The sequence below is a fragment of the Rhopalosiphum padi genome, chromosome 1, assembly GCF_020882245.1.
Source record: "Rhopalosiphum padi isolate XX-2018 chromosome 1, ASM2088224v1, whole genome shotgun sequence".
Lineage (NCBI taxonomy): Eukaryota > Metazoa > Arthropoda > Insecta > Hemiptera > Aphididae > Rhopalosiphum > Rhopalosiphum padi.
The window spans coordinates 88,601,232-88,628,813 of record NC_083597.1 but is presented as its reverse complement, the minus strand read 5'-3'; the positions used below and the strand labels follow the sequence as shown (position 1 = coordinate 88,628,813).

Below are 27,582 nucleotides of genomic sequence, written 5' to 3'. Positions count from 1 at the left end.
AAAATTATTATACACAATGAAATGTTTAAAATATTATTTAAACTAATTCTAAAATATTTATAAGCTCGTACATCCATATACTTATAGCAATTTAATCTATTAAAAAATAACTAAACCGAGTAATAGAATTAGTCAACATTAATAAAACAAGAGTTTTTAATGTAAATAATCAATTTAATAAATAAAATATTATCTTGTAAAAATAAAGAAATAATAAATACATTATTCGCATGAAACTGTTAGCAAACTGTGTTATTTAGGCATTCAATTAATATTCATATTATTAACAGTTTATTTAATATTTGCCATTATATTGTATATTGTACTCTATTGACATATTATAATTTATGTGCTCATAAAATACTAAAAAAATGTATTCAAGTCACAGCTTTAATAAATCAATTATATGTTTTCATTTTATTTTGAAAGATACATTAATTGTAAAAAAGTAAACATCTTTTGAACAGTTTATAAGCGTTCCGACTGTACTGAAACGTGTCACCGGAAGTTTGAAAAGAAGTTCATACAAACGGAACAAATACTGATATCAACTGTGGATATTTTACCAGCGACCTCACTCATTCCTTATGCAACCGAATTTGAAAAGGTTATGAACGGAATGGAATCAATTAAACAATATTGTAAGGAAGGATTTGCCACGCTGGAACCTAGTGTATATTTAAAGTATGTATATTTATAAAGCTTTAGATCGTGGCTGATTTTTATATTTTAAAGTTAAGTACGTACGTCAATAATATTGTTAAAACTAAACCGCGCGTTATATAAAAAAAAAAAATTAATAATTTGGTTTAAACTATTTTACTAGTCAAGAAAATGATATTAATATTATGTTGTTCTGTTGTCCACGGTAATTAAACGATATAAAAACCACGATTTTAAACACTATGAGCGTGTCAATATTTTGTCGTCGAATCAACTATTACATTACCTACATCAACAGCGGGCGTGTATAAGTATGAACCTCAAAATATGAACATACTACGTATATTTGCGCGGCAAATTTATTAAATGTTTCATAAAGTAAAATTAATACTCAGCGCGATTGTTTACGACGATTGTTCATAATATTTGAATATGGTTTTATTCCACAAGGATTATGTAATATACATCTGGATATGGCATTACGGGAGTTTAGTGAGACACTCGTCTCACAAATGAAATATTCTGCTGTAGGCATATTGCCACGGGGTGAAGGGGGCCATAATTGAAATAGGTGTTCTTCCACGAATGCTGTTGTAGCCGTTAAACATGGGTATAACGTTAGCAGACTAAGTAGTACGATTAATAACGTATAGTTACTGACATAATATTATTAAAGTATATGCTGAAATTAAATCAAATAGGCTATTTTCATAAAAAAAAAAAAAAAGGAAATGGAAACCGCTCTACTTTGCAATTGGTGTCGAGTGGGTCACGGTGATGGATATATTATTAGATTTTAATTCAATGATATAATATCGTTGTATACGAAAAAAAATTCTGAGCAGAAACGGTCTATCGCGGTCTATATTAATAAATATATAATATGTATTTTGATATTTGGTTTAGATAAAATGATTTGTTTTACTAATAGTACAGTACCTAGGATGAGTTCATTTTTTCCAAAAAAATTGCATTTAAAAATATTAATGTGTGTATATCATAAAATATCATAAGATATCATAAAATAATAAATATCGTTATTCATCGTTTAAATATGTGATGTCGTTGAAATTTGAATATAAAATATCAATAAAAAAATTATGCTTACATATTATATATTTTTAGATTTTTGGTTTCAGTATAGACTGATTCTAAGAACTTTGACATTTTGTATTAAATTTACAAGCCTAAGGCTTTAAAATTGCATATTTCATACATTTTTCAATGTGAAATAATTTGAAAGTGTTCGTGATTTTGAGGAATTTTGTCAAAATTTTAACCTAAAAGCTAATAAAAATAAATTATTCCAACATACATTGAATATTTTTTTTATATTTATAAGATCAATTATTATTTATTATACCCTGTTTTACCTCTTTTCCGAACCAACGAATCCTGCAAAATATACTAATCGATTATTTAACAATTATCCTTTACCAAACTCAATCTGCCAAATCTTCAGAAAAATACTTATCCATCATCATATTTTAAACAGAGAATTTAAATTTGAAGGAGATTTTTGGTAAAGAAATTGACCTTGTTGACACTTCATGATGTAAAAAATAGAAAAATTCTACAAAATGTCTTAAAAATTGCTATTTTAGAGTTATTTAAAGATATTTTAAATATTTGATTTTTCAATTTACGTTGATATAGTTTTGTGATAAAAAACCTTGAACAAATAATAAATACGAAATGACTTATATGTTTTCTTGCTAAGTTAAAAACATATCTAAAATTTCAGTATGTTATTTTTCTTTAACGTTTGAATTTAAAAATCTAACAAAATACTATATCGAAAATCAATTAACAATAACCCCTCGTTAAATATTAAAGTTATGTCGTTATAATTCAAATAAATTAATTTTAGAAACATTCCAGAATGTTGTATATTATAATTACTTTCTATATAAAATAACATTTTCAAAATATTTAGACTAATTTTAAGCTATTTACGCGACGAATATATTTAAGGTACGCCGCAATTGGTATATTTCTTCGGAAGTGATATTATGCTTTGTTTTTTGTATTAATTAGTTTAACCAATCAAATCTATAAAATAACAGTAATAATAAAAATAAGTTATAAAAAAGTATTTTTAGAAATAAACGTTTATCTAAAAATCTTATTTGTTCAGAGCCATACCTATACAATAGTTATAAATTTAATTTAAATTTAAAAATATTACAGTGATCTAATAAATAAAGTCATAACTATTATAACTAAATTACTAGTTATAACTATTTTAAACGTACTATAATTTAGTACTCATAGTATACACCAAAGGATTTACCAGATTTCGTTGTTATTATTTCTTTATACGATTGCATTACATACACGATTACTGTATATTATGATTTTTAAAACGCTGAAAATTGTATTTTAAAATAATTAAATAAGGAAATTACTAAATTCGAAACAATTTAATTAATTAAATTAAAACATATTATAATTATGCAAGTCTTTTATTTTCAATATCAAATCATTGAATAATCTGTTAGAAATTTTAATCAACCGTAAAAAGTTGAACATATAATCTACATTTAAATATATACGTGATAAAGTTGTACAATAATTTCTTTGATGTTTCGATAAAAAAAAAAAAGTTTTCTCTAATCAACTAAAAATAATTATACTTGCCATTTAATCAATTTTATTAATTAAGAAATAATTACTGTTTAAATATTTATAGTTTAACTTTACCAGATATTGTATGACTTTTCCTTTTTGTCGCTGGTGATGGCACCACTGAAAAAAAAAGAGAAAAAAACCAATCAAATCTTTAGTTAAACTATATAGTTAGTAATATTAAATAAATAACTTCATAGTTTTGTTTGGAAAATTCTAAGACTAAATTGCCCCATATATTATATATCACTAAATATCAGTATCTTATTATATTTATAAATAATAGACATGGGACGTAGGTAATTGTTTTTCTTATATTATTTTGAATCCCTAATCAATATCACTAATTTGTCTTTAAAAAACCCCCAAAATATGCATAAGCTATAGAATAATCCTGTGTTTTTATAATTTAAACGTATTAATTGAATCCATTATTTAGTAATTTTCGTTATAAATTAGCTAAAATATTATTTTACAGTCAATGAATCACCTGTCAATGATTCAAACCCAAAATTACAAAATGCTGCTAAAGAAATAAAATCTTAAGGCAGACAAATTATGGTTATAGAATTAGCATGTTATTTATACATTAAGAACCATTTATAACATAATATTATTATTATATTAAAAAATTCAATTATAGCCTTAAAAGAAAAAAATGTTAAGTATTATAGATAAATTGAGTTATATATTTCAGTAATATTATTTTACACTCATAGTTATTTATTAGCTTTTCTGTTACATTTATTTTTTTTCTTAAATTTCTATAAGATTCATTTTGTTTGAAAGTCGTTATAAACTTTAGGTTTTACTGGTGAAATTTGGTTCAACAAAGAATTTAGCTTAATATGATAAGTTTAAATCATAATTTATGGTTTATATGATATAAATAAATTGTATTTTTCAATTGTTTTTTATACCTTATATAATATTTTCAATTTTTTGAATTACAAACAATCATGAACTTATTAAAACCACTCATAATGTTTACATTTTAAATACATGGTATTGTAATAAATAAAAATAATAAACAATATCAACTTTTAATTAATGTTTTTTTTTTATCCAATCTGTAATACTAAGGTAAATGATTATTTTAAAAGTTCTATTATATTCTATTATTCGTATACCAATGATAGCGTTTATTATTTTATCAAACAATATATGGAGATCAGAAATTGAAATTTTAAAATAATTAATACTTAAAAAAGTATATAATATGTATATATATTATTTTTTTTTTTTGTGATAATATAAACAAATATAAACCATCGATTAACAATCTTATTTTTAAAACAATATTAACTGCAGCTATTTGAATCCAAAACATTTTATAGGTAGGTTTTTTGAAATTATGTTATAGAATATAATTATTGTTTAAATTGAAACGAAATCGAAACTAACATATTATTAATATTATTATTCGTTATATCGAAAGAAGTTTAGTAAAAAAAAATAAGTAAATAGTACTCGTAATTTAATATATTATTATTCGTCAATTTAACTGAATATCAGTAAAATTGATGATATTTCTTCGTTCGTACAAACTAAATTTTTTTTTTGTTTCCAACACAGAATGAATTATAGTACACAACGTGAACACGGCAAGTACTATATAATTTATAGTTATATCAATGAAGGGTGCACCACAAAAAGAATGTTATAAATTAATTTATCGTTAAATTTACAAGCTACGAGATATTGTTCGTGAATGTCGACTGCCTTTAATTTAAATTACAATAAAATTGCCACAAGTATTCAGTTTAAATGATTTTTATTGAATTTTTAGTTAACTTCATAATGGAAAAATACTAAAATGCAAAAAAAATAATTATCACAATAGAATTATTAAAACACATTTTCATATGGTATTTCTGAAATTTAAAAAAAAAACCTTTTTAACTTAATTCATTATTAATTGTTCATCATACTTTAAATGATTTCATACTCTGATTTCAGAGGCTTTTGGTAATGAACATATTTAATTGTCTACCATAGGGTTATTTTCATTTGGTTTTTTAAGCCTTTAAGCCTAGAAACTGTAAAACGTGACAGTAAATTAAATATTTTACAAAAATCTTCAAAAATATATTTTGTTATTTAAATATAAAAACATATTATTAAAATTATTTAATGATATAACAAATAAAATATAATGTTGATAACAATACAACGAGAAAATGTAATTAAAAAGGAGCACTATAATATTTTAATAATATTAATTTTATTTTTATAAATTTGAATCAACGTAAATTAAATTTTAATTATTTTTCCCATTAATTATTAATATATGATATATCGTAGATAATAATATGTGTTTATTCATTAATTGATAAAAAAAAATATATATTTTTTAGTCTATTTAAAATATTAAAAGTGATACATTGATTATTGTTTAGGTGTAATTACATAATATTTTATATTCACAAAACAGTGAAGTTAATGCTGATAAAAATTATTTTCTAAAAAATAAATTTAAAATAGACGATGCTGCTAAAAATAGTGTAATATTATTAAAATATAGGTTAAAAGGTTTATTATGATGATTTTTTATTTTAATTTTTAACTGTCTGTCATGTAAATAAATTGTCGAGGAAAATCTTAACTGGAAATACCTTATATTTAACCAAATAAAGATTTTTATACACGGGGATTCTAAGGGTCAAGAAGCTATAGATGTACATCTTATCAGTTTAATAGGATGAAATCTAGAGATTAATTTATAGACGACACTACTCGTCTTTTCAAGACATACTAATAAGCATAATATCATTCCATCCATATTACTATACCCACACGAAATTTATTCAAATTAACATTATATTATATCCGTATGTGGTGGTAACGTCTAACTTAGTTATATACAACGAAATCAAATTTACCTGTCGAGGTTGTGGCCATTCTTGTGGTTGACGGTAACGTCGTTGTGGTCGTGGTAGTGGTGGCGGCGGTCGTAGTGGACGTAGTCGGCGGGACGGTCGTCGGCATTATTATCTCTGAAGCAAAACATAACGAAAATAATAATAATCATCGCATACCCAGCACAACTCAGCACAAACATTACAGAGTATACTTTAGTGATCCCCCCGGGGAGGGGGGTTAATATAACCTCGTCCTCTCTATAACACGACTTCATAGAAAGAGTGACCCGGTTTTTTTCGAAAGGAATAATTTAATTAGCTTTGTCTTGTCGTAAAATAAATTATTATATAATATTATGCTGCGCTCCGCACTTGCATAACGCACAGCGAGTAAGTAGTACCTATAACGTCCACGTGATTCGGGCAGAGACAAAACCAAACGTTTAATTAAAAGGAATAGAAGAAACACGGCGTTCGATTGTTTAATATTCTGTTACGGGAGCACTGTGTAGGTACTGCACTACGTGATTGATTTTTCTAAAAGCCTTCTTCTCCGTCTATTTCCCCGTTATTTCTTTATCGCGGCGAACAAGGTTGGAAAATATACTACTACGCTATTGTTTATTGCCAGTACGTTTAACGTACAGTATATTATTTAGGTCGAAAAAATGCAGTGATTTAATATACGCGTCTCGTCTCTATATTATAGTGATTAAAACGTCGAGAAACTCATTGGAAATCGTCTGAATATATATATATAACACGACGGAAGGTCGTATATATCGGCTTATTATAATCGAGAGATGAAATATTTTATTTTAATATAATGTTCTTAACGCAAACGTGCGACGTATTTACATTAAAATATTGCGTTTACGGTAGAAATCTGTTTGTGAGTTTGTGGGTACAAAAACAATTTGATAGGTTTTAAAGCGCCGGCGGATAAATAATTGTGTTACGACTCAAGACATGTGTAAAAAACTTATCAGTTTCCACGATAAGCAATACAAACTTTTAAGTGAACCGCGAGCAAATATTCAAACGCGCATATTTCCGAATAAACGGAACGCTGGAATTTATACTCTCGCCGTGCAAGTCCAAAACGAGTGCGGGGCAATATTATAATTTGGAGAGAGAAAAATTGTTTATTTTTCTGTTAACGAAATACAAATTAGTATCATAGTACTTTTAAACCCGCAGTGTTTATATTATGCATATCAGAGGTACCTCCCTACACACAAATAAAATGCATTCGTTTGAAAACTACACAAACAACGTTTCATAATAATAATTCTATTAACATTGATTATAATACGTTGTTCGAAACGTATTTACAAAACCAGCTATTTTAAATCTGAATACAATTATGAAATCACAAACGAAATTTGTGTGTACGTAACGAAGAAACAACTTTTTTAATAACACGATGAATACCAAAAGATTATCGTTTTTGTAGTGTTATTAATTACACAAGACCGACAATTTATAATATTATTCTTCTATGGAATGTATAACCTAATTTAAAAGTAACAAAAGTATTTTTCATGATTCACCAAAACACGATTAATTTATTTTAACAAATGGAAAAACAAACCGCCAAGAGTTGTTCGTTGCATAATTTAATAATTTCAAATTAAGCTCAAATATGAAATTATAACTACTGAAAATGACGGGATAAAACGAAAATATTTACATTAGTAGACATTAAGTTTTATGAGAGATGGAACTAGTTGTCATTTAAATTCACAATGGACCAATTTAATGTCTAACCAGAATCAACCTCTGTTTAAAGATTTAAGCTAAGCAATGTAAACTTTAAAGACACAACCCAAAATATCAGTATTGTCACAGCGACTTTATTATTAGAAACGTAGCAAATCATTATTAATGTAGCTTTAAACTGAAATATTTTAATAATCCAAAGATTTAAGATATTTATTTACTTGATATTAACTAACGTAATAAGTAATAAGTTTGGTTTATTGTCAAATCATATTTTTAAATGAATATAAACAAGTAAAACTAAAATTAGATACAATTTATGACGCGCCGCCCCAAAAGCGTAGCTGGTGGTGGCCGCAGTATGTTCAATTCAACATTATGTTAACATATAACAAACGAAATATTCATTACAGATTATAAAACAATGGAAAATAATAAATTCCAATTGTAAATTTTTAATGTTATTATAATGTAAATCATAGATTTAGATTAAGATGTTTTAAATATGTTCTAAATGATACTTTTTTTGTTCAATATTAAGCATGATACAAATTTTGGAAAAATTTTCACATTGGAAAATGCCGACATGAATAACCGTTTTGTTACCACGTTCCTTATGAGTTAGTGGTACATTCAGATTTACAGATTGTTTTTAAACGTCTTATGCTATGGAAAATAATATTTTAAATCTAAATCGAAAATATAATGAAAGATATTTCATAATCTTTGAGGTTTCTTACGTTAAAAGTACTAAAAAAATCATTTACGTAAAAACAATATGATATCGATACTAAAAAACTCAATAGCGAGTTTAATGTTATAAAAGGTGGATTTAAGGAAAACTTAAATGCATTTCCTCAAATAACAATATTATAGTTAATAATAGATTGTACAAGGACGCTAAATATAATAATGTGAACAAATAAAATTGTTTTTCAAAGATCGCAATAGTCCCATTAAATGCACCCTTTGTTCAATGAACTACACAGACAACTTCAGGCGATGTCGGACATTCGAAAACAATTTAAAAAAACTCTCTTCAAAAGTTCCACCAGTCAATGCTATACTGATCGTCATACTCAACTCGAGACCAAAAATTATGCGGAAGCTACAAGCAATCAAAACACATCCACTGAACAGATTTCTGATATTTTTCGCAATTTATCCCTAATACCTTAATCATCCCACTTATTACACCTTTTCTCTTTTACTCTGTTTTAAATGCACTCGTCCCTAAGAATAATTTCTAATAATTTTTTTTCCTTTTCGTTCAATTTTCTTCACTATAGTTTTATCTGTTTTCATATATTTATAAAACAACATTAATTTTTACGTTTTTATTATCGAGTTTTACCTAATGCCACGACATTAGTTATGTTATATAATTATTATATTATTATATCTTCTTAATCTATTACACTATATCATTCATTTCTTATTGCCTTCACTGTTTATTGCTTTTATCATATTATCTATATTATATATTTTAATTTTACTACTTGTAATAAAATATTTTATATTAGATATTTAGATATAATAATAATTGTTGAGTTACATGTTTTTAATTCAAACATTAGAAGCTGAAATTAAAAATTGTAAAAATAGGACACTTGAATTAATTTTAGATAAAGAAATTACGTTTTGTAGTGATTAAAACGATTTAGTAAAATATTTTATTAGCTATGTTTTTTAATGGTAAATTTATTTGTATGACCGTTATAATTAATATATATTTTATTCGACATAAATATTATTCTCAAATAACATCTATCCTATCTTATAGCTATTCAGTTAAAAGCATTATATATTCATATAATATTTTGTGTATAAAAAATATTATTATATTTTACTTACACGAATGATCAGTAATATCAAGGATTTAAATAAGCTTTCAGTTTTCTATGTTTTAAACAATTATATGCACAATACAACACTATGGGTTTAGGTTAGAATGATTTATGGTTCCCGGAAACTTTTATTTGACACTTATTCCATTTGCACAACACTTTCACCATCTTTCGTTTTTTTCTTTTTCTTAAGCTTTACACGAATGTTTTCTAGTGACGAAATATTATGTGTACACTCATGATTTATGGCCATAGTGAACAATCGTCCAAAATATTGTTCTTTGTCCTCTCAAATTTGGTCCATTTGAAAGTTTAGTTTATTTTCAATGTTGTATAATGCGTTTAGATAATATGAATAACGGTTAATCATTCTAAAAGAACGAATTTGAAACATGCCTAATATTGAGCGTTTGCTTAATGAGACAATAAAAATATAAAAAAAATAAGACTACATCTTATAAAAAATATTCTGTTTGTGAAATCACATTATATGAAGTTCTATAATACACGCATTAACCGCAATACTAAATTATCAAGTAAATAAAAACGTACTATTCATTTTTTAAGCCTTAGAACGATAATTTAACATTAGATCACGCAATTTTTTTCAATATATTATATACATCTTATATGCTACATTGTCCTCTATATTGTATATAATAAATCAATAATCTATTGGTTTTTCGTTGATGTAGTGTCAATGGTTAAATAATAAAAAAAATAAAATCAATATACTATAAAAAGGCCCTATTTTTCCCTTACCAATTACTTAAATGCCACAAGAAACTTTCATAACAAACTTAATTAATCATTAGTATGAACCGTCAATTATTGTCATGTTTTGAAAGTAGGACACTTGCACTAAAGGGTAATTTTGGAAAGCAAAACATATTTCTTACTCCAAGGGTTGAGAAATTTTGAAAATAGTTTGAAGTAATTGTTTTGTCAAAATACTCGATAATAGATGAAGTAACTTTTTGGTTACCTTTGAGTACATAAATGTATAAAACTATACATGTATATGGTGTATCGTATAAATAGAAGATAATTTAATGATTCAATAATATAATATAATAACTAAGTAACCTCTGTAAGTATTTTATTGTTATTATTATTATTATCAAAATATATAAAATAAAATAATTTAACTAAATATTAAAAAAATAAAACTATATTTCAATCAGAATAAGTATTAATAAGAAGTATAAGTAATCAGAATAAGAAATATTTTTAGATATTTTTTATTAATAATATTTGTATACAATTTATATTCCATTAAAAATTAAACCTATTGTATTTTTTATTTAGGATAGCTAGAAGAATCTCTTCAATTACAATATTCTATGAAAATCAAAAATTAGAGTTCTTGTAAAATATATATATTTTTCTTACATTATTTATTATGATATCTATTTATTCAGTGATTATTCATCATAAATAAAAATTAATACCTATAATATAGTATGTATTTGTATGTACTATGTACGTATAGTATTCGTGTTACTTTCTTATAGTTTTTATAATAATATTATGGAAAAATGAATTTAATATAATTTTTTTTTTCTTTAGTAATACCTCCTCATGTTACGATAACTTAATTAAAATTTAAATTAATTTTAAGCTTCAGTAAATGAAGTTTATACAATTTTTTTTTAATTAAGTATCTCATATATTATATCCAAATATAATAAATTGTATCTATATAACTAATATAGAATATATATTACATATATATAATATATATAAATTGTATGTTTTAATTCGTAACGATAAGTAAAAAAATAATTATCTAAATTAATAAATAAGTAATAAAAATAAATTATAATTTTAAAATTTACTGCTTTAAGTGTTTAAGGTTTTTCTAAATTTAAAATATTTAAAAATTACCAGCTATAATAGATATTAAAACGAAATGAGTACTTGTTCAGAGTATATCAGGTATTATTATATTAAATTATTTAAATTCTGATTATAGCTTATTAAAAAAAAAATAGAATATTAAATTATGGTAACACGTTTAAAAATTGATAAAGACCATTTAATCTAATAAAAAATACATCGTTCTTTGGATTTTGAATACATATTAGGTATATTATCATATCCCTATAATCTACTATATTATACCGTTGGTTTACAAATTATGAGTTTCAAATAATACAGATTTCTCATATTTTCTTTGTAACTATATTCTCATAACGTATATCGTAGTTCATAAAAGTGGTGAACAATTTATTTATAAAAATGTTTGGTTAATGTGTTATGGCTGTGTAGTATCACGAAACTCGACAATTTAAAAATGAAAACTTCATCATGTAAAACAAAACGAAAAAATAATTAATTAAAATAAATAAAATAAAAAAATAAACCTTCATAAATTTAAATCCTTAACACAAAGTATGATTAAAACAATGATTTGAAACAGTCATATGGATTTAATCCGGAGAGTATTTTAAAATAAATGCAGCTTATCAACTCTGCCCAGGAGATCCTGAAAATATCTATTGGAATTAGTGATCCGTCAATCACACGTCAATACCACAATGTGATGTTTAAATGCATTACAACAATGCCATATTTGATAATAATTAATATAGTATAATATTGTTATGGGAACAATGTTAAATATATAAACATATCAGAGGGTTATATGGTGACCAACACAAATTTATATTATAAGATAAATGCAATGCAACTAACGTACTTGCGGGAAAAATGGAACAAAACATGTTCAAATATTAGTCGAACAATCTCGTTATTAACCATAAGTATTAGGCGTACTAAGTCCGTTGTACACGATAACACTATCAGATCAATATATTGGTGGAACTGGTGAGGGATTCCGCTTAAATAATATGATTATATTATACAGGAAAAGACAGTAAAAGTGAAATATTTTAATTTTCAAATTATGTCACATCGAAACACAAGACCATAACCATAGCGGCGCGTTGGGCATTCACCGCCGTCCACCGCAATACGACACACGAACTCCTCCACTTATCAATAGGGTTTAGTGTTATATTGTACAGCCGCACATAATGATGACGGCGGTGCTTATTATATTACTATTATCACGATATAGAAACGGGTTATTCGAAGGGGGAACTGTGCGAAATTCAAATTTATAGCTAGAACGGTCCTCGTCCATTTTTTTCTGCGCCCGTGCACCGCGAACGTGTCCTGCGGGGTGTGGATATTATGATAATGGTTCTGCCGTATTTGTATAGAACTGCCGGCTTCGGTGAACGGTGGATATTACCAACACCTGTGTGATAACGCCACCATGTGTCGTCAGTAGGGGTCACGCGTCATTTATCCCTAGACGGGACATTTTAGAACGGACGCCAACGAAAAAAAAATAAAATATTAATAAAAAAAAACCCCAATAAAAAAAAAAAAAAAAAATAGTATAACTCAACCGAGACATTTTTATTCGTCGAAAAGCGCTTTACAAAGGATAACAAACTGTTATCCCCTGTCTTAATAAATGGATATATACATGATACATATTATAATTAATGTATATAGGATATTCAATATTCATTTAATATATATATATATATATATATATAATATATTGCTATTTATTGTATAGATTATATTATGCATTTAACGTTAAAGCTACGCAAATTAAAACTTTGTATTTACAACCAAATAATCGTGATATTAACCAGTATAATTTATTTCAATCGAATATATTACAATTATACATTAAATGTGATGTATACGGAATTGATATTAATACTATATACATATTTTAAAAGTTTAAATAAATAGGTAGATACTTAGTATTTATAAATTTAAATAAATATTATGTTTAAATATAAATGTCTCTGCAAACAAATTATTCCTTAACGGTCTAACTGAATTACCAAGGAATAAGTAAGTACAATATTTATTATTGAAGTAATAATATTATGATCACTATTAATAATGTATAATATCAATATTGCTATTACGTATTAATTAATTGAAATATTTTCAAGTCGTTATACTTTTTTACTCTAACTCTGAGTTTTATAGTATTATTAACTTTAAATTTTAATGCGTAGTGTTATTAAAAAAGGTTTACGTTGAGTTGAACATGACGTGTCCATAAGACTTTTTTGAAAATAAAACACCACAGGTTTATCTAATGCATTATACCTCGTAACACTATTCTATCAATTATTTATTTTAAAGTTTTATCGAATATTGTGTACTTATCGGCTACCAGGAATGACTACTTCTTAAACGTTTTGAATTTCAAACTAATATAAAAAAAAAAAAAAAAAACATTTTATTTTCCGTCTTTAAGTTTCAATGTGAATCGAATTCTTTTCATCGTTATTTATTATTTTTATTTTATTTTATTTTTTACGACCAAATGATCAATAGAAATATACGATGGCCAATAAACGGTTTTGGACCATTTGCCAAAAACCCCACTAGTCGATTCGGCCTTCCTCGTTCTTGCACGCAACGACATTATTAGGCTCCTACCAGGTGTAGATTATTACCCGCTGCGAATATTGGAACTCATTATCGTTAAAAGCCCACCGTACTTTTTTTTTGTTTATTTCTCACTCGGGTTCTAAAATCATTGTTATTTTGTTTTCAAAAACACATTCCAAACCTTAATCGTTTGAACTTCATAACACCATTATAACTTTTGTTCGGAAACACATAAACATATAGTCCGTACCATATAAATGTATGTTTACGTATAACAATTATTATATTGGGTATGTAATACTGTCATAATACCATTCCGTTAAAAATATCTATAAAAAAAACTAAATGTAAACACGCGCTCGTTGCAGTTGTTTATAAAATTTTCGTAATACACATATTGTATTGTAGAAATTAAAATTATAAAATATTTTACAAAAATAAACAAAGCAATGAATTCGTATTATCGAGTATTTTAATGTTTTTTTATAAATTCAGTACGATATTCTTTAGTTCTTTACTAATAAATCAATTATACGCGATAAATGAGTATAAAATATTAATTAATAGTTCAGATAAATACAAATTTAAAATTATTTTAGAATACAGTATAATATCAAACACATTAAATTCGCATATATTAGCTTTATACTTGAATTTAAGTTATAATATACTAAAACTTTCATTTTTTTTTTATTACTTTTATTATTACCTTCAAATCCATATACTTTTAAAGTAATAATGCCAATAAAAATGAAAAATAGTTTAAATATGAAGATTTATTGAATTAACTTTTAAATAAAACTGTATTTTTATACAACACATTTCAGTAGGTACTTAGTTCTGCGTATTAAACCATTTTTTATTTTTTTTTATATAAACATTATACGGCATATTTTTCTTTAATATTAAGGTTATGATAATTTTCAAATTCCTCTGTTTGTTAGAATAATTTCTGACAACCACTAGTGCTTCTAAACACAGACATTCGAAATATTGCTTAATATATTTTACTTAGCACTAAAATTAACTTGAATCTTATAAAAAATCCTTCTAAAAATAATGAACATTAATCGTCAAGTGTTTTTATATTTATATTTATTGGTTATCAGATATTATTATTTAAGCAAAAATACTGATTGTTGTTACACGTAAAAAACACAATGCCAAGTAAACCGAAAACATTAGATAGTCGACAACTATTAAAAAATAAAAAAAATATTTTGAAAATTATTGATAATATTATACATTTTTACAGATGTATTATAGAATGATAATTATTGTAAGGTTAACATCTAAAAATGTAATTATCAGTTTAAGATGTTTCTTGTCAAGTGAATACTATAATAGCTAGTACTGAATACTTGTAGTCTTTACGGTTTAGCCTTTTATTTACACAGATTAACTCGGAGAATATAACACTAATTATTTTTATTCTCTCCAAATAAGTAGGTACATAACACGCTGAATAAAAAACGTTGAGAAATAAACCACATTGATGTATATTGTGCATAGCCGTCGTACAGAATAATTAATACAGGTAGTAAGTTATCATGCAACAGCATGACTGCACAACAGACCACCTCACGAAGCCATCGCGGAACCGCCGAATTTTGTTGCACAGCATCCGCACCGCACGATTATACGAACAGCGGTGGGAGCATCGAAGAGATACGAAATAGTCGGCGACCCTTTTTAAGAATACGGTTGCCGTCGGGCATATTTATTATCATTTTGCTCATAAAAGTTGCCACATTTTACTTAATAACTCCACTTAAGTTGTCGTAATTATTAACATAATTGTTTACAAAATTATAATTTGCACAGTATTTTTGATATTTTGACGCGTGCTTGTAATAAATTGTGGTTCAGAAGTTCGTAAATTAATAAACTTCGCAGAAAACAACGAAATGTACACGGTTTAAATGGGAAAACTCTGCTTTCAGATATATTATACTGTTAGAGCGCCGCTATCTTTTTTTTTTTTTTTTTTACTTAATTCGTGTACCGCCAAGAGAAAAACGGTCGTTTTTTCACAAAGTCGAAATGTAATTAATTTGATGGTAATCACGGTATTGACATAAACAAAATACGGGTTAACCCGTATATCATCTAGATATAGGGGAAAAAAATGTCCACCAAAATATTATATAGTACCAATTTAAAACTTAAATCATAGCTTTATGGTTTGAAAAAAAAAATAAAAAAAACATTTTTGGATGAGACAAATCACGTCGACGTTCTTATTGTAGATGCATACCGTTATTATAAACAATTTAAACATATTATATTTTTCGTGTGTACCTATAACAGACTATTCTCTGGTGTATGTGTCAATACTATACGTTAGTCATGAAACTCAAATGCGTGTAAAATACTAAAATGTGTACTCGGGACGCGTTAATTTCAATAGATCAGTATATAAACTGATATATCCGATAAGTGCCATATTAGAGACGATAAACGCGAAACGTTTTTATTTTTAGTGTTTTGGCAAAAAAATAAATATGGATTTTTGTACCGCGAAGTATACACGTTCAAACTAACGGTGCCTCCACCTCCAAAAAAAACATATCTAAAACATGTCTATGACTGCACAAATCTTACTCGTATGTTTTAATAATATAATGATATGAACTTAACGTCACAGATATTTTAATACGTTTCATCTATTTCTATTAACCGAACGGTACAGGAGTTTGCATTTACGAGTAGGCACATTCTCCAGTAAAATAGGTTCTACGAGAGCGTTTCGTGCGAATCGATGAATTATTGATATGACGATATAAAAACAACGAAAAAATAAAATACTCAACGGTTTCGTAAGTATGCGGAAGTCAGTTATTACAAAGAGTTAATCAAAAATAACTAAAAAATGTAATGTGAACACAACACCAAGTTTTAGTATAGTCAACATTATATTATTGAGTATTTTTTTTTCAACCATAAATAACCATTTATAAATTGAAAAATAATTATATTGATTAGGACAAAATGATGTATTGCATACAGTTGTAGTTTATCGCATTAATTGTCCGTCATTTCTGTCACCGCACTCTGTACATAAAAATATAATATTTTAATTTCTATATTATACGTATTTCGTTAATTTAACAGCAGTATGCGCCTTAGTGATAATATTGGCGTACACGCGTAGGAACACATTATGCTCTTTGTGGTTTCATTATCGGCATTGGTATTATAAACATTTTTAATTCGGCATAACAGTAGTATTGGTGTCGTGTTATGTTATTATGTGTTTATCATATTATACGGTGGCACTGTAAACGCAAAACACTATTAATTATTATGCAATAATGATCCCGAATATTTTAATGTAGAAAACCCGGCGCTGCAATGATAATAAAAATCAATTACCTGGGTTAGTTATATTATGCTAATACATGTTGTGCGTGTGAACAATAGAAAGGGTCGACGTAAGTAATGTGCGGGGTATAACTGTATAATATTATTATGTTATTTTATCGTAAAAACAAGCTGAGCTTTTAAATAGTTATTTAATCAGACAGCACAATTATTACGAATTACGTGCAATAATGAAAATATTAACCCGACTGCAGAAATTCGTCCATAAACGTTATGCGAATCGCACAAAGCAGAACAATAATTATGCAATTAACTTGTATTTCAACAACTCAAAACGAAATATTATTTATGATTTTACAAGGCCATCAAATTCGTTTAAAAATAAAATAATCTACATACAAAAAACCTATACTAACTATTAAATATATGTTTTTTTCTCGGTAATTTATTTTATAAAATACATTTAAAACCTAGGTCAAAAAACAATATGGTCACTTCTCAAACAATTTTCTTATTTCATAATATATTATAACTAGTTAACAGCGATATAATTATTCAGTGAACTTACTGTGCACTCGTACTGAGCTATTCCCTTGTCCCATAGAATTTGTTGCAAAACAACTGTACGTTCCCAGATCGTTTTTATCCAAATTCTGAATATTGAGATACATGTTTACTCTGTAGTTGTTTTTAACTTCTTCTGTATAGTACTTTTGCCTGAAACATAATATATCAATAATAATTAAACCAATAATTTATGAATATAAATGATAAATTAAAATAGGTTTGTTTTAAAAAAAAAAAAAAAAATGTAAATGGAGTTATATCGAGTAAAGATGTATTGGTTAGCAGTGGCGTAAATAGAAATTAATTTCAGGGGGGGGAGGGTTAAAAAAAATGTCCATTCTTAAATTCAAATTAATTATACAATCAAAATCAATGCTCGTACCAACCATATATTTCAAGGGGGGTAGGGGCGAACCCCTAAAACTTCCCACTATATACGCCATTGTTGGTTAGTCAATTTTACTAGAGAATTACCGACATTGAGTGTGTTACTGTGTTAGTATACATAATATTATAATTACGTGACTGTAAAAATTAAACGTATGCTTATCTATGAATCTATGATATGATTTTTTGGTGACAGGTAAAAAAATACTAAATTTGAAAATACCAAAAGGCACTTAAATATACATAAGTATGACCTAAAATTGTACGTATATTAAAATGAAATTAAAATACAATATATATTTAATCTACCGATGACCTAATATAAAAATACGCGAAGCTAGAGATGAAACGAGACTGGTTCGGCATACATAAATATTGTTGTGGCCGGATGATTGTTATTAATAAATGCAGCAAAGTAATAAAAAATAGTTAAGTGAGAACGTGTGATGGGATAACATAAAAATACAGAACAAACGTACGTAAGACGACACACATATATCTTGATTTGTGTTATACATGTATACATATAATGTGGTTCACAGCACAACATAAATGGTAACGTAATGGTGGTTCACACCATTATATTAATATGTTTTATAATATCACTAAAATACGGATAACTTTCATACTTTAGAATGATAATTTGTATTACGTTGCGTGAGATGTCGTTTGACAAAAATTTAGAATCCGACGTTGTAATTGTATGCATACAATGCGAGTAGGTACCGACATTATTTACAAATAATACATTAGATAAACAGAAATTAAATATAAATGTGTATATGACTGCAGTATAATAATATGTATCTTGTACGATACTTTAAATTTATTTTATATTCGCATCGCTTACATATCAGAAATCGGCGTCTTATAGTGGGTTTAAATATCATAGGTAATTACTTCTTAGGTACCTAAATTCGGGAACATTATTTACATAAAAATCCAGACTTCAAGCAAACGTAAACATGAAATAAATAAATGTATAATATTATATTATATGCTACTAAATAACTATATAATAATAAATCGAAATACTCGTAGTTGAGTAATCAACACTTTTTGTCACATGTTTAATAATCTGAAATTTTTATCTTATATTATAGTAAGAAATAATTAATAATGTAAATTTTAAAATTTAATAAAGTTGTATGTTTATAATATTGTTTAAGACAGTAGTATTAGATGTGTTATCAATTTATTTAGCCGAGTTACATTAAGTTATTAAGTATATAAACCCTATTATTTTATTATTAAATTATGTGTTTAATTTAATTTTTATATAAACATTATAAACATTAATTATCCAAATACAAACCAAAATATGTGATATTTTATAAAATAGTTAAAATACACATGTTTTCGCAGTTTTCTTTAAGTTGTATACAACGGCTGTAGACTTTTAGAAGAGTACCATAGCGTTTTTTCATTTTATTCACAGAATTTTATATAATCATAACAAATTTGCGTTTATAAATTACAAATTGGAATTTCAAAACATTATACTTTAAACTTTATAATTTTCTGTTTTTATAAAACCACAATAGACATCCCCACATTATTATTATCGACGCTATTTGGTTATGAACAATATTAAGTTTATGATGCATTAAATACTGTTGATATTTGATATAGATTAATGATATTTTAGGCTTTAAAAATTTAAAATTAAATAATTATCAATTAAAGATTATAATATTTAGTATGAAAACAAATGGAAAGTTTTATAATTTTGGTTGTATCTTTTAATCCAATAATGAACATCTATTTACTTAACTTTTGTACTTTCCTATTAAAAAAAAACTTTTTATTTAAAAAATTAATGAAGAGGATATTTAAGTTAAAGTTTAAATCACTTTTGACGTTTATACGTGTAACAAAAATTTTTCTTATTATTATTACTTTTTATTACTTAAGAAATAAAAATATGCTTTAAAAATATTCAAAAATACAATTTTTAAAAACAACACGTATAGGTATTTATATTATGTAGTCTTCATTAATATAATAGTGTTTACTAACATTCTTTGTTAAGGTTAACACAAAATATAATATATTAATTTCCTTTAGTGTAATATGCGAACAACATAAAAACAGTGTTAATAAAAATAAAATAAGTTAATAAGTGGCTTTAAAAATATAACGTTTGAACAAAATACAATTCGTTTCTTTATATTATTCTTATACCTACAAAAATAGTACTTAAAAGAAAATAGCAAAAACAGTTTTAATATCTTAAAAGGTTGTTTTCTTGCTTTAAGGTATAAGGATTCCTTATATTATAATAATACAATAATGGTTGAAAATTTTTTTTTCCATTTTTCCAAATGTAAAAATGAAAATGGAATTACTTCTGGTGCTTTATACATAAAAACTTAGTACTTTCAGAATAATTTTATTAAAAAACAAAAAAAAAAAATCTTCAATTATTTATTTTCCATCTAATTTATCTATTCTGTTCTGTAAATTATATTTAATTGTGCTTTCATAACCCTGAAATACTATAATATATGATATTTAAATAACTACCACAAATTATACAAAACCATAGTTTAAAATCTATTTTTTATTAAATTAAAAATTAAACATAATTTTTGTTTTATGCGAGATTTATTTGTAGAATAACAAAAAAAAAAAAAAAACTAATTTAAATCTGATTGTAATATACAAATATTTATTCCATTATTAAAAATAAAAAAAAAAAACGAAGTAATAGTGAGGCTTAAATATTTTATTTTCATTAACTTTTAAATTTGTAATAATTACTATGCTTTAATCATCAACCAACCCTAGGCCATAAAAGGACTAATTATGTGTAAAGGCCAATGGTTAATATTGATGATGAATAATTATTGATATAAGAAGTTGAAAAACTGTTTGAATAAATATTTTCACGTAATTTTATATTTTTATATTATAGCTGATTAATATTTTATAAAAAGTGTTATAACTATATTATAATATATACATATATTATAAATGAAAGATAACTATAAGGTATTTTGATAATGAAAATATAAAATAAATTTAAAGTAACTAATTTATAACAATAGGTACTTTTTTTTTTTAATAATCATTTATACAATTAAAGCAAACTCAAAGGTATAAAAATCTTCCATAGTATTTTTAATTTTTGACCATGTAATATAAAATTAAAGACAACGATAAATTCGTTATATATTATTATAGATATTTTTTTTTGATTAGATAAATAAAATATCGACGTACGAGTATAATAGTTCTCTAAATATCATTATTAATAGAGGTATGTATCATTAAAATAATATTATCTACTACGCACAGAAAACAATTGAATAATACAAAACGGAACTTAAATTATTAGTTGTACTTAAAAGTTAAAACACATTATTTGTTTAAATTCTTTTTAATATACGTTATTTACACGGTTCATGTTAATAATTGATACATTTTCTAATATATACTGTAGACTAATAGACTGTAGTGTATATTTTTTTCGTGTAGATTTGTATATTTTTCTCAATAGTTTTATCAAACTGTACTAAGATTAATGTACATTTTAAATCAGATCATATTAAACTAAGTGCTTCAAAATATGACCAACAAAATTTGTTTTCAAGAATTATATTTGAATTTTCATATACCTACAAACCTTAGCTCTAGATTACGGAAAACATTATGGTTATTTATTGGCATAAGAAATTATCGATTATTTTTAGTGTTTTTTCTATAAATATCAATACAATTTATTCGCTAGTTCACAACTCATGAAAATGTAATATACTTAAGACTTCACATTATGTTGTACTTGTATTTGTATGATACTATCAATCTTTTTTTGTAAACAATAATATGATTGAATTCAAATTTAACGTTATATGGATCTACTCGAAACCTACTACGTAGCAGAGAAGTGCCCATCTGTCAACCTCTTTAATTTTTCATACTCTAAGTATAACGCCTATTATTCCACATATCTATTAAATATGAACACGAAAAATGCATGTCTTATGCAATATTTCAATAAAAGTAGTTGAAAATGGTGTACGCCACATCATATTACGCTGCTAATATTTCAATTTCATAAAACCAGTTACTGATTGTCTTTTGTAAACACTATATGTTGGTTCATTAAAAATTAAAAGTAACAAAAAAAAAAAAATAATAATAACAACTCACATAAGAGTACTCATATAATATGTGTATTCGATTCGTTTTGGCATTATAAGTCGTTTCTCTCAGCGATCGTTTGAAAAATATTATAGTAAATTATCGTTTTATCATATTTTTATTATTGCGTATTCGAATAAAATTAAACGCACATTTTTCTATTTTATGCATTATACGCGTGCCATAATAATAATAATAATAATAATAATAGTAATAATATATAAATCCATCGTGTAGCCCTAATATTTGCTACCTATTACGGCGGCGTTGTTGGCCGAAAGGTGGTCGTATATCATACAAAACCATCGTTTAACAGACGATTCCCAAACCTCTCCGACCCGCCCGTCGCGCGCCACCGGAGTTATCGCGACAATATAATAATATTTATATATATATATATATATATAAACTCGATAATGTATGATACGCGTATACGGTGGCGCGTGTGTATATATAGTAGTATAGTATTATTATTATTATTATACCGACGACTACGTAGTACGATGATAATGGGGCCCGTAACGACGTGTGGTGGCGAGAATAGGATAGAGAAAAAAAAATACAAAAAAAAAAAATAAATAAAAAGTGCGACGGAGGGCAGCGGAACTGCATCGCGCGGAAGAAGAATGATGACGGTCGGCCGGCGGCGCGACTCGCGTTAAAACGGTTTTACGCGTCCGCAATTCACGCCTCCCCCCCATCCGCGCGCCGGCACGCGCGTAGGCCCCGGCCCGGACAACACACAATATAATGTGATACTGTAAATACGAATAACAATAATAACATATACGTCACCGATATAATATATGTGTATACACTGTATATTATTATATACGTACGTATTATCGTCGCGGGACGTACATAGCGGTACGCGTCTGAGCATTCGGACGAGGGCGGCGCGTGGTTAATGGCGTGAAAATATGTGCGTGAGCGCCGACTGCCCAGGCCCCGTCCGATCGCCCCGTCCCCCCCCCCCGCGACGGTCGCGTGTGTTTTATTGTTGTGTCGGACGCGCGACCGAAATTTCCCCGGAAAATCGTACACGATATATTCGACGTTGCCGGCGGCGGCGGCGTTTAATTACGTCGGGACAAAACGCAGCGATTATTCATCAAACGGTGTCGTCTCTCGGCCGACCACCCTTTCACCGCCTCCCCCCCCCCCCAAAAAAATACACCTCCTCGTCGCGGCCGAGAGCGCTGCCGAAACGCGATGGATTTTGGTACAGGGTGATTCGCTCCGGCGACGACGGTAACGTGCGTTATATTATTATTACACGATCGTTTCAAACGGTTCCGTGTTTTTCGACGACAGTCACCGCATTTGCGCGTTCTTAAATATTTTACGCTCCGCGCAGATTTTTGAAAACTATAACGTGTTCGTTTTGAGTTTGGATTTAGACGCGTCGACGTTTTCCGAACGACAGCCGTTCGTTTTTCCTCCCTTCGCATTACGACCGACCGGAGGACGACTTATTCGGAAATCGTTGACGTGCCTAAATCGAAACATTCAAACGAATAATACAGTTTTTGAGTAAAAATCGAAAAAATCGAAGACATCAGTCGTAGTGTAATAGCAATATCGGGTTTGAACAAACGAACGATTAAAGGAAAAATCGAACGTGGTGAAACACCCGATATATGCCGTTAACCCTATCACAATATAATAATATTAATATAATAATGCGTTCGTTTGATTGTTATTTCCTTTCGTTCTCGCGATTCGGCATAATATACATACTCACATGGCGATATATTATTATTATTACCACTACAGCATAATAATATCATTCCGATACGTGCAACGAGGTCATTGGGGACGTTCTTAATTTATATTATATTATAAATAATGTATTTTACATAATATTGTTACCGCGGTCGATGAGATTTTTCACTCTCGTACGTCCTAAAAAATAGTCAGGCATGCTGCTTATTATAGCATTATTGTCGTCTCGCTGAGTACGTATTTAACACGTCCTATATTATACTGCGTATATATTATCATATTTTATATATATTTTTTTTTCATTATGCTTTACACAATAAGCCGACTAAAATTATTATATTACTGATATGTTTAAAATTTGTCGTTTTGGTGGAAACCCCTAACACCGCCCACATAAATACGCCATTGTATATATAATGTATGATAAATTGATATTACTATCACAGTTGTTCGAATTAGTTATAACAGAAAACATATTTTAAATTATTATATTGTGTATAATAATAGTATATAATTATATTATATTTATATCACAGTGTAGAATTGTTATTAACTTTTGAGTCAATACAAACTTAGGTATATAATATAAATATATAAAAAAAAAATGTATGGCCGTATTGATAGTAAAATACTAAAATGTAATAATATAAAAGTCTCAAGTCAATGAAAAGTTAATAAAACTATTATAAATAAATAATATTTTCAAATAATGACGAAATAACTAAAATCATAATTATTCAATTAAATATTTAATTTTGTCCATTTTTTATTATTTTCAATTTTTCATGACTTTTTGAAATTTTTAATTGCAATAAGGAAAGTATAATATGTGTTATATTATAATTTTAAATACTTATAAACAGCTTAAAATGACGAGCTGTCTAAATGTTTTGAAAATGGTATTCATCATAGAAAATTATAAATTAATTAATAATAAACTATTTTAAATGTACCTATTGAGTTAACTAAAATCATTTTACGAACAATTATTAAATTACTCAAAATATTCAATTTTTTTAACATTTAAATTTTAAGCACTCATAAAAAAATGTGTAAAAATATGGCAGCTTTTTAAGGATGATATTATAAAACATATATTATGGAACTTTCAATTGAGTATTCAAACTTTAGGAATAAATATTAACAATTAAATTCATAGTATAATCACTATAGGAAAATTTTGGTGTTTTGATGAATTGTGTAAAAAATAAAAATCTCAATTTAAAAAGGTTAAAAAAATGAGAATATGAATTTCTGGTATATTGAATTTATATGAAAACAATTTATGAGAAATCATACATTAAATTCTTAAGTTTTTTTACTAAAAAAGTAAAGTTTTGTCATACACGAATCAATTAATCTTAAAATACATATAAATAACAAAAAAATAATCAAATTATTTTAGGTAAAATTTATTATTTATTAAGTGCAAATAAAATATTTGGTGAATTGATGAGTCCTTACAGTTGTATGTTTTTGGGTTACAACAAAAAAACAAAGCCAAGTTTTGCGAGCAAATCTCAGTTTGTTTTCAGTTATTTTGAAAATTAGGTACTTGATCATTTTCTATTTCAACTCACCAAGCACCAACGACATCAAATCGTCTATCAGAAATTACTCTTATAGTTTGAAACGTTCACTAAACCCAAAAGTGATGAAATATAGTGAAACAAGAATAACATAGAATAACACATCGTTGTAAGATTAATACATTCATCGCTCCGATCAGAATCTAAAACATTAATTTATCAATATAGTACGTATAGTGTATTAACGCGGGAATTTCGTACATACATTCCGTTTTACTTCCTAAATATCTAGCAGACAACCATAGAAATGCTTCACAAATTTATAATGCATCCCGACTTTAGGTTGTCAATGATGAGTTCAAATGGTGTTTTCGCTATTGTTCGTTGATGGATTTCTCGCAACTTATCTGCGTAAGCTTACATGTTTTGGCGTAGGACAATAAAACGCTGTTTCATTTTGGACATCTGATTAAAAGATAGTAAATGCTATCGGTATTGTTTATATTATATTATATATTAATTCTACGAGTTGATACCCACCGAAGGTATGACGTATACGCTCTTAATATTATCAGCATGTTTGGAGAATTTGGATTAGTGCGCGTGGGGTTCGCTTAGTGAACTAATAACATTGAAAATTCGTCATAGTAATGAATCTAAAGACGAACTTTCAATTCTGATGGAAAAGTTACGGTATTAACCAAAATTTAGTTTTGCATTGTTTCTATATCCAAACGCGGCGATAACAATTCTCAAAATAAGCCATAGGTACCTATGCATAATAATATTAGGTAAAATGTTCAATCTGATGGAGTTTTTTTTTTTTTTTTTTTTGGGGGGGGGGTATTTTAAATATTATTACGTTGTATAACTGGAACACCCTAAAAAATGGCTATAAACTACTCTTCTCAATTCGCTTATTTGAAAATATTTAATATGTACAAGACAATTTGCATCGATCTTTAAAAAATATATATATTCACTTTCAAATAATAAATTAAAAATAAATATTAAAGCGAAATCAAACAAAAACATTAAATTATACTAACATTTTAGTTAAAAATACTCCTGTAATGTATTATAGGAATTACTATTAGTGTATACGCATTACTAAGGAGTAAGGGCTCTTCCATTATTCTGTATTAAATCACATATTTTTATTTCATAAAGCAGCCTATTATAATATATATAAAATAAGTACCATTTCCAATGATGTTTACAGTTTTCTATGTATCAATTTAAATCTAATATATTCGTATTCAGTTTTTTTTGCGTGCACAACTTCCTATTATAAAATGTTAATATTTCCCACTAATATTTACATATAGTTTAATTACATTGATTTTGGCTTTTCAGTAATTTTGGAATCCTTTTAGTTTTTATTTAATTATAATTTACAATTTATCTTTTATTAATCTATTATAGCAACTAAGTTTATTAACATTAAGAACAATATTTGTCTGTGCATTTCGATGGATAAAATTCCAAAATAACTTATTATTATTATTATTATAATTATGGGAATTTAAAGTTAAAGCGAAGTAGTACACCACAATTTCGCGAATTATAACGCACTAATCCACTTCAGTTTTATAAATATTTAAGGTCTTAAACCTGGTAATTAATAACTTATTAATAATAAGAATTTCAGAGCAAGAATTAAAATTTAAGTTAACCATTACTAAACCATATTTTATTGCAAAACTGAAATGCTTCCATAATAATATTATGTTTAAGAAATTTCAAAAT

At 26.4% G+C, this 27,582-nt stretch overlaps 1 protein-coding gene across 2 annotated transcripts in view; it reads right to left on the bottom strand.

Annotated features, from left to right (window-relative positions):
* LOC132917170 (lachesin-like) overlaps positions 1 to 27,582 on the bottom strand; it is a 189,756-nt gene that overhangs the window by 6,704 nt on the left and 155,470 nt on the right. For both annotated transcript variants that reach the window (XM_060977778.1, XM_060977779.1), the window contains 3 exons: positions 18,048 to 18,196; positions 6,174 to 6,287; positions 3,367 to 3,411 (listed from right to left, as the gene is read on the bottom strand). In XM_060977778.1, coding sequence (XP_060833761.1) covers positions 3,367 to 3,411; positions 6,174 to 6,287; positions 18,048 to 18,196 — 308 coding nt within the window. The remainder of the gene's footprint in view (positions 1 to 3,366; positions 3,412 to 6,173; positions 6,288 to 18,047; positions 18,197 to 27,582) is intronic.